The sequence below is a fragment of the Gopherus flavomarginatus genome, chromosome 21 (genome assembly GCF_025201925.1).
Source record: "Gopherus flavomarginatus isolate rGopFla2 chromosome 21, rGopFla2.mat.asm, whole genome shotgun sequence".
Lineage (NCBI taxonomy): Eukaryota > Metazoa > Chordata > Testudines > Testudinidae > Gopherus > Gopherus flavomarginatus.
The window spans coordinates 10,865,901-10,878,219 of NC_066637.1; the positions used below are offsets into that span (position 1 = coordinate 10,865,901).

Consider the following 12,319-nt stretch of genomic DNA (forward strand, 5'->3'; position numbering starts at 1 on the left):
AGCAAGGCAGGATCCAAGTGTGGATGCGCTTAGTGTGTGTGTGGGGGGATCCAGGGGTAGGTTGAGAGGGTTCTGTGTGGGGCAATCTGGGTGCAGGCAGCTCAATGCGGGATCTGGGTGCACAGGGGATCATTTTGGGCTTCTGGGTGCAACTGGACTCTACGGGGGGGGTCCATGTGAAGGTAGTTGGGGCTCAGCAGGACGGGTGTCTGGGTGTGGGGGATGACAGAGCTCAGCAGGGGGGCTGGGTGTGTGTGGGAGGCTCAGTGATGGGGTCCAAATGCTGGGGGAGTGAGGCTCAGTGAAGTGGGGATCCAAACATAGCTAGCTGGAGCTCAGTACGCTGGGGATCTGAGGATGGGTGGCTTGTTGGGGTGGTCCAGAAGCAGGGGGAGTGGGGCTCGTCGGGAAGGTCTGGGTATGAGGGAGTCTGGATGCACAGCTGATGGGCAGATGGCAGAGCAGTTCCCTGTACAGTGATCCCTCCCCCTGCAGCTGAAGAGCAATGGCAGGGGAGGGGGAAAGGAGGCTGCAGAGCTTCCTACAGCCTGGGGAGAAATCTGGGGGTGGGTCTGACACAGCCTTGGATACCATGCAGAGGCAGAGGAAGTCCCATCCTCCCCCACCCAGCCTGGACTAACAGCTGAGCCCGGTGCAGGGTAGGAGCCACCAACTAGCTGGGTCTTCCCCAGTCCTGCCCCCTTCCCCACAGTGACCTACCTCTCTGTGGGCTGCCCCGGGCACCTGAAACATACTGCTGGAGAGAGTCACATGACCGCTTTTGTGACTTCCTTTTGCTTCCCCATCAGAAAGTCATTTTTCTACGGGGAAGCAAAAGACATCTGCGAGGGACACAAATTCTGCACACGTGCAGTGGTGCAGAATTCCCCCAGAATTCACCCCTGTTCAATAAGTAAGTTATTGTCATTTTACAGAGGAAAACTGAGACAAAGAAAGGTTATAAAAACTAAAATCTGTGGCAAACTGGGAATAAAACCTTAATATCTGATTATTAATTTTGTGCTTAAACACAGTACCATCCCTTCCGATCATGCACCACCAGATATTAAGCTTATACTACACTTAATTTTTATGTTTTAATTAACAATTTGTTATGGAAAACAAATAAATATACCATGACAATTAGAAGTCAGGCTTCAGACTACTGGCTCTATCAAGAACATTAGACTAGTTTTGTTTCAATAAGAATACACCAAGTCGTATAAGTCAGCTAAAACACAATTAGCTCATTTTTTGGAGGTAGAAGTGAAAGGTCAGAGAATATAAAAGTAGCAGAAAACCCACCTAAAATATTTTATGATGAGCCAAGTAATCCCAGAAAACCTGGGACCACAGTGCCTTTCCTCTTGCACTTGTCATAGTATATGTGTAAATACAGAATGGAAAAATATGTCAATGAAGAGAACAACAAAAGACCAAAGTGTGAATGATGGAACAAGTGTCATGAATGTAAAAATACTATAGGGAAACATTTTATTAATGCATCCCTCCTCCAGAAGTAAAATATTTCTAAAGCTTACTTACAGGGGTTTTTTTTAGTTTGTTTTGTTTTTTTTTAAATAGAGGGGGGCTTACTTTAGCCAATATGGCCAATAAATGCAGTGCAAAGAGACCCAGGAGTAGGCAACCTATGGCATGGGTGCTGAAGGCGGATAACGAGCTGATTTTCAGTGGCACTCACACTGCCTGGGTCCTGGCCACTGGTCCGGGGGGGCTCTGCATTTTATTTAATTTTAAATGAAGCTTCTTAAACATTTTAAAAACCTTATTTACTTTACATACAACAGTAGTTTAGTTATATATTATAGACTTATAGAAAGAGACATTTTAAGGATGCTAAACTGTATTACTGGCACGCGAAACCTTAAATTAGAGTAAATGAATGAAGACTCGGCACACTGCTTCTGAAAGGTTGCCGACCTCTGCACTAGACATTTACATTTTCTTTAATGCAGGATAGTTTCTTCCTGCTGATGAAAATGTAACTTCATTGGCACACATCAGTTAAGGAGATTCAGGATAGAACATTCTCAATAATTTGTGTTAGAGTAACATAATTCAACACCAAGAGAACGAGCAATACAGAGCTGATGACTAAGGGTATGGCTACATTTGGAATTTCAGAGCGCTGCCGCGGCAGCGCTTTGAAGTGTGAGTGTAGTCAGAGCGGCAGCGCTGGGAGAGAGGTCTCCCAGCGCTGCATGTAAACCACATCCCTTACGGGTGTAGCGTGCAGCGCTGGGAGCCGCGCTCCCAGCGCTGCTGCCCTGATTACACTGACGCTTTACAGCGCTGTATCTTGCAGCGCTCAGGGGGGTGTTTTTTCACACCCCAGTTGCAGCGCTGTAAAGTGTGAGTGTAGCCAAGGCCTAAGAGCCTAGCCACCCACAAAGTGGAAGTGCAGTTTTTGACATGAGGGGAGGGTGTTAGGCAGTCATTAATTGATGCTTGAGGAAGCAAGTATCCCAGGGCTGTTGCTTTCTTACCCATGCACTGGGCTTGCTCTAAACTGTTGACTCTGGCCTTGGCTACACTGGCACTTTACAGAGCTACAACTTTCGCGCTCGGGGTGTGAAAAAACACCCCCCTGAGCGCTGCAAGATACAGCGCTGTAAAGCCTTAGTGTAATCAGTGCCGCAGTGCTGGGAGCACAGCTCCCAGCGCTGCAAGCTACACCCGGTAAGGGATGTGGTTTACGTGCAGCGCTAGGAGAGCTCTCTCCCAGCGCTGGCGCTCCGACCACACTCACATTTCAAAGCGCTGCCGCGGCAGCGCTTTGAAATTTCAAGTGTAGCTATACCCTCTGCTTGTCTGCCCTTTTGTATCTAGCCAATGTTCCTTTTGGTGGGAATTGGCATTTACATTATGCGTTTGGTCCATCTCCTGCAGCAACAGGGAAAAGTGGCTGGAAATTGCAAATTCTACTACAAAGTGAACAGCTGCTGTGCCAGGGGAGTCTCATGAAGGCACACTGTACAGAGGATAGAATTCCACCCAGTCTCTGAAGTGGTTTGTAATCTTTCCTTTTTGAGTATTTCTTCAGTAGTTGGTTGTATTATCAAATACTTTGTTTACCTAAATACCACTTTTCCTAAAGCAACTTTCCGTACATAAAGGCTTCCCATGCTTGTATCCCCTTTACCTTAGGTAAGGTATATAGCTAGGAAAGTAATGCTGCCTACTCCTGACCCAATCCTCATCTTGTTTATGACTTTCTTTCCTGAGCACTACCAGTAGTCTGCCACATGCTGTACACATGTTTCTTCCAAAGTGCTGTATTATTTTTGAGTGGTTTTTGGAAGCAGATGTTACTATGTGGTTATTTCCTTTTCCTCTAGAACGAGAGGAATCTTGATTTTCTGTTCAGGCTGCTTGGAAATTATAGAAGCATGTGTTCCTTTACCGCTCCCCAGCACTAACACCTATTGGAGAGATTTTCTTTGGACTACTCTTTTGGCTCAGGTTTCCCTCTGAGGTCCTTGACCTCATGGGATTTTATCTGCTTCCCTCAGTATTTCTGCTGCCTAATTTAGCACACTAGTTTCCTGCGGAACTTCCGGAGGTGTCAATATGTCAAAGGACAAGTAAGTCCCTACACCCTAGAATGCAGGTGTAGCAATTTCAAAGCAGTTCTCATTTTTGCTTTGACCTGCTTGTGTTAATATAGTTTTTAAGCCTTCAGAATCACCTGATTTACATTCATTTCAAATATACAGCCTATAGGCCACATCACTCAGAAGACTACTTAAACTGAACTTCCCCTCAGCCACCCACAGATTTACTTACTTGTGGGATTTTTTTGCATTAGTTCCATCTGGTCCCTTTCCACAGTCATAGGCCTGGATGGTGAATGTGTAGTCCTTCTGTAGTTCACAATCAAGTTTCTCTTTTGAGCGTATTATTCCCTCACCAGTGGATTTATCCACTACCACAGCATCAAAGGGGATATTTTGCCCATGAATTTTAAATCCACAAATCTCACCTAGAGATTCAAAGCAGCACAGGTTAGCATTTCAATCAAAAACTTCTCCACACATTTTCAAATGTAAATGACTCGGTATTTTGCAGCCAGGGATTTGTGAGGGTCTGTGGACAAAGCAAGAGCACTGTGCCTTAAAATGGGTGAGTTCTGGGAACTTTAGTAAAAAAAAAAAAGCATACGTTTGCCTTCCAAGCAACTTGTTTACTTTGCATCCATTCATGCAGGAAATACAAAAGAGAAACGTAGACAGGCATTTCACAGGAGTACTTGAGATAGCTCTAGGGTAAGAGTAGATCTTATGAGAGCATACAGCCAAGGCCACTGGTAAAATCTTCTATGCCAAGCTACTGGGAATAGCTGGGCAGCTTGTTTACTTTGACCAAAGCAGAAGGTTAAAATGCACATTTACAAGTTGAGAGGTGAAGAAGCTTCAGGTATAGGTTCAGCACCATAATTACAGACATTCTGTCAACAGATCAAATGGACAAAAGTCTTCCTGTGCAATGTACCTGGCTAAAATTAGGGAATCAAAATAAACTACTGAATGAGAAAGGTAGAAATACCAACTTTTCAGGCATCCATTTCAACGCTGTCTACTAATATACCAATTACATTAATCTTGATCGTTATTTCATGTAGAGGAGTTTACTAGATATTTCTTTCTAGTCAGACTTCTCTTTCTAACAGACCTGAAAAAGAAACCTACAAAGTAAATCACTTATACCTAAAACTATTTACAAACTGGATTATAAATAAGATTTACGATTACTATGTAATCGTATAGTGAGGAAAAAGTGTATTGCAGGTTGTGTCTATGTTTTGGCAATTATATTACTTCTCAAAATGGATGGGAGAAACCTAAGATGCCCCAAAAATGTAAGCTACCAGTCAAAGTACTATTTTTTAACCAAAGCTTAACTGCAGTGTTCATATATCCTAAATATAATCCCAAATAGTTCAAATGGATGTCTGATTTAAAGATATTTCTAACCAAGGGTTTGGCTATATAACAATTTATATCAATATATTTTAAAATAGAAAAAAACGGGGGTAAAAGAGCATGACAGGATCTTCTGTTTAGGTGCTGATTCCCCATTTTATAACCAAAGTTAGTGGGTTAATATTCATAAAAGGGATAGAAAGAACCCTTTATCACCTTCTTTGGTGACTGTCACCTCAAAACTCTCTAAAGGGAGAAAAGATAAACCCAAGTCAGTAATACAGGAAAGACTCAAGAGGGAGCAAATAAGGAAAAAGTCAAAGATGCACACATTACACAGAAAAGCTTTGGACAAAACTGTATGAACGAATTCCAGTGGTCTTAACTGTTACAAATCTAGAGCCTCATTCACTAATGTGATTTAACCTCAGCCTTCAGTTTATCATACACTGTGAAATTCGTAGGTTAAATTAATACTTGCCTTCAGGTTGTAAAAACAAGTTTCATATTCCCTTATTGGGTATTGGTGATAAAACTGGATATTTGTGTGTTAAACAGGTAGATACTTAGTGAACGTCTGTGTTTTTGCAGAAGTACCCATCAAGTTTAATTCTCACTGAACTTAGTGTCTACTAGTCTCTCTATTTAAGGAATACATCTTGAATAGGGATTTTTTTGAGTTTTTAAAATTTTACTTAAGATTGTCATCCCCACTTCAGGTTTCCAAATTTTTTTAAAAAATCTAATTTACATTTCACCATTAATGAAGTTTATTTACAGTTTACATTTCTCACAGTTTGAACAATGCACATATTCATCAGTTTCATCACCAGGTTTTCATACTAAATGATGCAATGTATGGGGTGGCAGACAGCAAAGATTTCTTCATTGCCACTGGATTTTTATGCGTCCTGAAAACATTTCTATCGGTATAGGTTCTATAATAACTTGTGTTTACAAACTTTAAGTTCAATGTCAAATTTAGCTTCACACTATTTCTTTAATTCATTATTTGAAATGAACATGTTAAACTTAAGCAGCTTACTGAACATAAAAACTTTAACTTGTGAACAACTTTTTTTTTCCTCTCCCCATTTCTTCATACCCTCAAGCATATTTTCCAGACTTAATGAACAAGGAATAATTTCCACTCCTCTTACCCAGCCACACCCAGATGCTTAACTACTTGAGTCTGAACACGTGATTACTGGACACAGCTGACAGTATGCTTTATCCAAACAGAAATTATAGTGTTATTAAACTATGAATTTGCACTTGTTTCACACTGTTGAACATTCCACTTTTATGACTATTAACATCTTTGATCTGAAATACAGTTACAGCAAAGCTGACTCTTAATATGCAAGTCAAGTGGAACCAGTGTTAATTCTCATTTATTTTAGTAATACGTAATTGTGCAACTAGTAAACTTCTAAATATTGGCTCTGAAAAGGGATTATCTATGCACCAAAACAGAAAAATTCTATGTTTATAAGTACAAGACAAAAATATTGGTTCAATACTAAAGCATGCATATCCTACAGGATAAAGGGGAAATTACTGCAGAATGTCTCACTTTTTATTATAAAAGGAGCTAGTTTCTGAAACCACCTCTTATCAAGTTATCCCTGAAGACTCCATTTAAAGTAAACCCACAGGTTTATAATCAGCTCCTTATATGATCTCCTAGGCTTCCATATAAACTATTCCAGGGACATAGCATATGAGTATAATCCTGAATTATAAGGTATTTTTAATCACATGATTATTCAAAAACCTGTACGCTGCTTGAATTCCTGGCTAAAGCTACAGAATAATGAAAATTATAGAACAATTGCAAGCTGTTAAATACTGAGCAAACCCCACCCCACCTAGAGAGTCAAGCATTTTGAGCAAGGCATTAAGATTACAGAAGCCTACATAATTGTAGGGACATGATATGGCAGAAAGCCCAATAGTGAGTGTTGGGGTTAATGTACTGAAGTGTGTTAATGTGACAGTTGTATTTTAAAAAAATAAAATTAAATTTAAAAAGCAGTTCAATTCTTGGTGAACTGAACTCTAACTCTAGCACCAATGTCAACCTCTGCCACTAGGCAGGTCAAGCACTACATTCCTTGGCATCCATCCACTACAGTAATCCACAACTAATCTTCCCGATAAATACTCATGTGTCTCCAGATGCTCCCTAGGGTATTAAAATCTCTGCTCAAGATATACTACAGCCCAATATATCAGAACAAGAATCTACCCAATATTTTAACTTTTCCATTTCATTGTAATGAGATCTTATTTTAATAAAAAGCCCATTTTAAAAAACATTATGGTACAAACAAAATTCTGACATTACAAAGAAAGGGACTTATACATCAAAAAGCTGAAGACCATAAAGAACTGTTAGTTACGATAAATTGCTGTTAACAGGACATATGCAGCTTCAAGTTTGAGCAGAGCTTGTCAGGTAATACCAGCTATTTCCTCCGAAATGGACTTTACCATAAGAGAGAAAACAAAACATTTAAATTCCCTAAAGCACAAAATATTTCAAGCGTGCAGGCTCCCTCTCCTCCCTCCAAAACAAATTAAAGGTACTATTACAGAGCACATTTCAAGACAGACATGACAATGTGAAGATGAATATTCTGGAGCATGGATAATATGCACCTTAAATCAGTACAACTAATAACAGAGATTATGCAGCAAAAATCAGGAGGAGCCTGGTACATCAAGAGCTTTCATATGATTAAACAATTCTTTTTAGTAAATTTCTTCATCTTGACACAGCAAAGTTAAGTTCCACATAATGCATCAAGCCGACCCAATAAGAACAAGCACCATGCTATACATTATATATATAGTTTATATAGCAATGCTTTTTGTCAGAGCTCTCTGCTTTCACTCTGGAGTTAGGTGAAACCTGTTTCCATCCCAGCCATACCCAGAAGGGAATGCAAATCAATTAGCAAGTTGAATATTAGTTTATCATTTGATACATTTTCATCTCTGTAGCTAAGCAAAACTTAGATACAGTTCAATATAAACAAGATTATTTATCCACTTTACTGTAGCCTGAAAACATAAAATAATCCAGTCTCCTTAAGGACATTCTTTATCATGGAACTTTTTACCGTTTTGTTGCAGCATGCTCTGATGAGTAATTTTTTTTTTTTTTAGGCTCTCCTGGTATTATGCTGGACTTTGATGTAAAATACTTTGCTGAAAATTAGTTTTTAAAATATTAGAACTAGAGGGCATAAAGAGTTTGATGTCTAAATTCTTCTTAAAACACTGGAGTCAGCATCTCATTCCAGCTCCCTTCCAAAGAGAGAAAAAAAATGTCTTCCGAAGAGGGAAAGTATGATATGTTCTAACAAATTCCAGACATCTATCATTCTGTTACTACGACTTTGAAGTGTGAAAGTCATTTGGAAGCTCACCCTTTACACAAACTGTGCCATTCATCTTCCCTACCTACCCTTTATTTAGAGCCACTATCCAGCTGACAGCTGCATTACACATTAGCAGGCTGTAGACAGGACGTCAGCACAGTTCCCTGCCCTAAACAAACAAGAGCTGGCAGTTCAGTGTGGAGAAAAACCAACAGCAGCCACCCACTGGAAAATGTGAGTTACATGCATCTCCAGGAAGTGGCTAACAGAAGAGTTTTTTGTTTTTTAAGAGAATGAACACAGATGCTACAAGAGCATTTTTCAGAGTTGCATACACATGTACTCTCCAAACACAAAGATTCCTAGCACCCACAAAAATATTTTTGAACTCTCTTTATATTTATTAATATGGGGAAAGCTAAATAACATTGTTTAAGAGTGGTTAACTACAGTACCTTTTTAAAACTCTATTATAATCGTGATGAAGAATCTTAATTCCACTTAATTTCATCTCAAACAAAGTGCTACTTTAAACCCATTTAAAGTCCAACACTGGAAATTCAACAGTTTTGAGGGACTCAGTGCCACAAAACACCATAAAGCATAGTTCCTTATGGAAGTGTAGATAGAATTTGCTTGTATGCTAAGAATTTAAGGCATTAGCATGATTTTTAAAACACATCGTTTGATCTCATTTATATTGCAAAATGTAATTGTCCATAGCCTTCAGGAAAAAGTCATCTTTGACCATATTCTCCCAACAGCTGGATTTGTAGTGTAGAAGTGCTTTCACACAGGGTTCACTGCAGAACTTTGTCAGTCATTCTCCCACGCATTCCCATGATATCCTATTGTGTATCAGCAAGATTGATTGCACAGGGGCTACTTTGAAATCAGAAAGCAAGACAAGGCAATTTGGTAGGACCACATTCAGATCCTTGCTTTTATTTAAATATGCTATATTCCAGATGTCCAATCATTCAAATTAACTTGGAAGCAAATATCTGGATAATCACATTTAGCTTCAGACACCTGAGCTTCTTTGAATGTGTAATCACAGTTAAGCCATAATGTTGGGAACCATCCATAGTGCAATTCAAATGAGCAAAGCAATATTAATGAATCATAAAATACTGCGGTTCCTTGTCCCACAGTTCCATGCATTATAAAGCATATTAACGGGTTTGGATGGATAACATGGAGGATGATCAGAGTGTTTAAAATAGCTCAGTTTAAATATTTTTAAACCAAATTAGAGTTCAAGAAGTGGTTTAAATTTCTCTGACCGAGGGCAGTTTATTAAAACTTCAACTCTTTTAGGCGACTCAAATTTTGCATTTCTAACCAATTTAAGTCTTTACCACTTAAAGCAGAATAAAACAATATGAAGCTCTGTTTTGCTGTGACAGCATTTTGTCACTGTTCTAGTAGTGCTTCTCACTTAAACACCCACATAAATGATGCTGGACAATGACAATACTATTCTATTTTCTAAGATATGCATAAGTCACCACCAAATATTATCCAGAACAGGTCATTATGCTGACTCAGCACCACACCCACCTCTTCACTCTTCAAAATGAAACTGGAGTATTGTCCTATTTAATGCTAGATAAATACTTTTCTAAATTCTCATAATATATTTCTCATCATGAATTTAAATACACGTCTACCATCTCTGAATACATAAAGGAAAGCCCTCTATATTTTGTTTATGTACATCATATAAAGTTTAGGATCTTAGCCAATTTGAGACTGTTGCCCTTTGGACTCTGCTAATTTTAGTTTTCTTGGAAGTCACAGTATTAACATTTATTTAAAACTTACAATTAAGTCAACTTAACAATTGTCACAGGCACTTGCTAAGATAAAGCAGGTTTACATACATATTTTTTACTGCTACCACTACACAAGAGTTTTTTTGGTAAAGTAACATGATGCTCTAATCTTGAACCTCCCCTTTACAAATCTGATATGCTATTTGAACATATCCTGTAAGTGTTTTCTTAAAGCTTAATTATACCTTAAATGTACTAGGACATTTACGGCCCAGCAGATACAGAACAGCTAAACTGTTGCTTTCACAAACTACTGAACAGCGTCAATTTACTATTAAGGCAAGCATTTAAAATATTTCTGAATAATAAGAAAGAAGTCCTATCCTCTTTTCCTAATCAATAGGACTGAAGACCTGTCTTCCTATATCATTATTAGATTATTTTTTTGTTTAACAGTCTGCGTGCATATCTGTAGAACAACATAGAATTCTAATTCCCATGGTTAAGAATCACTGGGGAGGAAGCAAGCTAGTAACTGCTCTACATACTCCTACTGAGAGTCATCCTCTCAGTGCATGGTTTTCTTTTCCCTTGTAGTAGAAAGGACAGGTGCACTCAAGTGAGGAGATCAATAATTAGATGGTTAGAACTTTATAAGGTCTGTTCTTGCTACAGATGAGTATCTTTCTAAGTTAGCAGTTGGAGGGTCTGGTAAATTAGAAGTCTCCCAACTCCAAGATAGCTACATTTTAGTTTAGTTTTAAAGATTAAGTGTAAATATCATTAAGTTAAGTGTGAACCACTACATGATGCAGCAGTTTTCTCTAAACCAATCATTCCAAAACTCACGAAATTCAGGGTGAGGGTTATACCTAAGAAATACAAAGACATTAAGACACCCAAGAACCTTAATTCTTCCCTGTAAAGTCATGTGATAACATTATTATGATTTAAAAAACTTAAGTTTTTATGGTCCCAGATTAAACAGATTGTTAAAAGACATTTTCCCCCTACTTATCTAGTCTTCCTATCATGGATTTATTACAACCAATGCAATTATTTTATGTAAATTAGCTGTATAAGATGGGTGACTATAGTTCCTCTTAGGAATTACCTGAGCTGTTGACCTGATCCGCTCTGTAGTTTACATAGCTACAATTAGATATAGTCATTTATAACTCAGCTACAGCCTACTTCTTCCAATTTAGCCTATATGTAAGATTTCAGTTACTTTTAGCTATACAGAAAGTTTGAAAAGTATCTTGTTAAGATGATTCATGACAAGGAAAAGAGACCAAGAAGCTTAGCACCTTGTGTCAAAGGACCGAGTTTTAAATTAATGTCAGCTCAAATAAATTTGTGTATTGCCTTGTAAATTCTTGTAAAATTAGTTCTGTACTTAAAGAGTAAGCGCTGTACATTTGGCAGAATATGTTTTATTATTCATACATAAAGAGGTTAAATCCCTGCTTTAAGTGCAGCTTTAGCTAGGGAGTTGTGACCAGTACATTCATAACACTTGACACAATTAGAATACTCAATATTTCAGCTGGTTGATGATTCAGTAAGTTTATTTTCATATCATTTCCAGTCTTTATTGCCAGGCTGCAAATAGAAAATAAATTCCTAAACTTGATAAGGCCTAGAATGTTGAATTGCTTCTAGTTCCAATTATTTTACAGGAACTCTAGATTCTTTAAGATTTTACTTATACAAGAAAGTTTCTGAAGACAAACATCTCATTCTGGCTGAGACCTGAAAATGCCAAATGTCCTTCAAACACAATCTTCTTATATCTAGCCCAAGCAAAGAGACTATCCGTGGGATATTTCTATCCCATTGTTGGCTATTGTATCTTTAAACAGTCTTTAGAAAGAAATTGTTGCTAAAACTGAAAGCCATTATTCCCATGTGAAAAGTAAAGCACAGCCTATCTTCAAATAACTAACGTTTTTTCCAATAGCTTAGAGACTGCTTTCTTTCGTGTTCATTTGAAGCGCAGTAGCAAGAGGATAGTCTTGCTGTTGAGGCACCTGCTTGTGGACCAGGAGATGTGGATCCAATTCCTAGATGTCTTGCGCAACCTAGGACAAATCACTTACTCTGTTCTTCAGAGTTCCCTATCTGTAAAACGAATATAACAATATCTCCTTTTATTTTTCTTGTCTATTTATATTACAAGTTCTTTGGTGCTGGGACTGTCACTATG

General features: G+C 38.4%; 1 protein-coding gene across 4 annotated transcripts in view; it reads right to left on the bottom strand.

Annotated features, from left to right (window-relative positions):
* The window catches only part of CLSTN1 (calsyntenin 1), a 65,462-nt gene that overhangs the window by 29,647 nt on the left and 23,496 nt on the right, over nucleotides 1-12,319 (bottom strand). For 2 of the 4 annotated variants that reach the window (XM_050931408.1, XM_050931406.1), the window contains exons 3-4: nucleotides 5,160-5,189; nucleotides 3,808-4,003 (exon numbers count right to left, since the gene is read on the bottom strand). In XM_050931408.1, coding sequence (XP_050787365.1) covers nucleotides 3,808-4,003; nucleotides 5,160-5,189 — 226 coding nt within the window. The remainder of the gene's footprint in view (nucleotides 1-3,807; nucleotides 4,004-5,159; nucleotides 5,190-12,319) is intronic. The other 2 variants (XM_050931409.1, XM_050931407.1) reach the window with 1 other exon arrangement.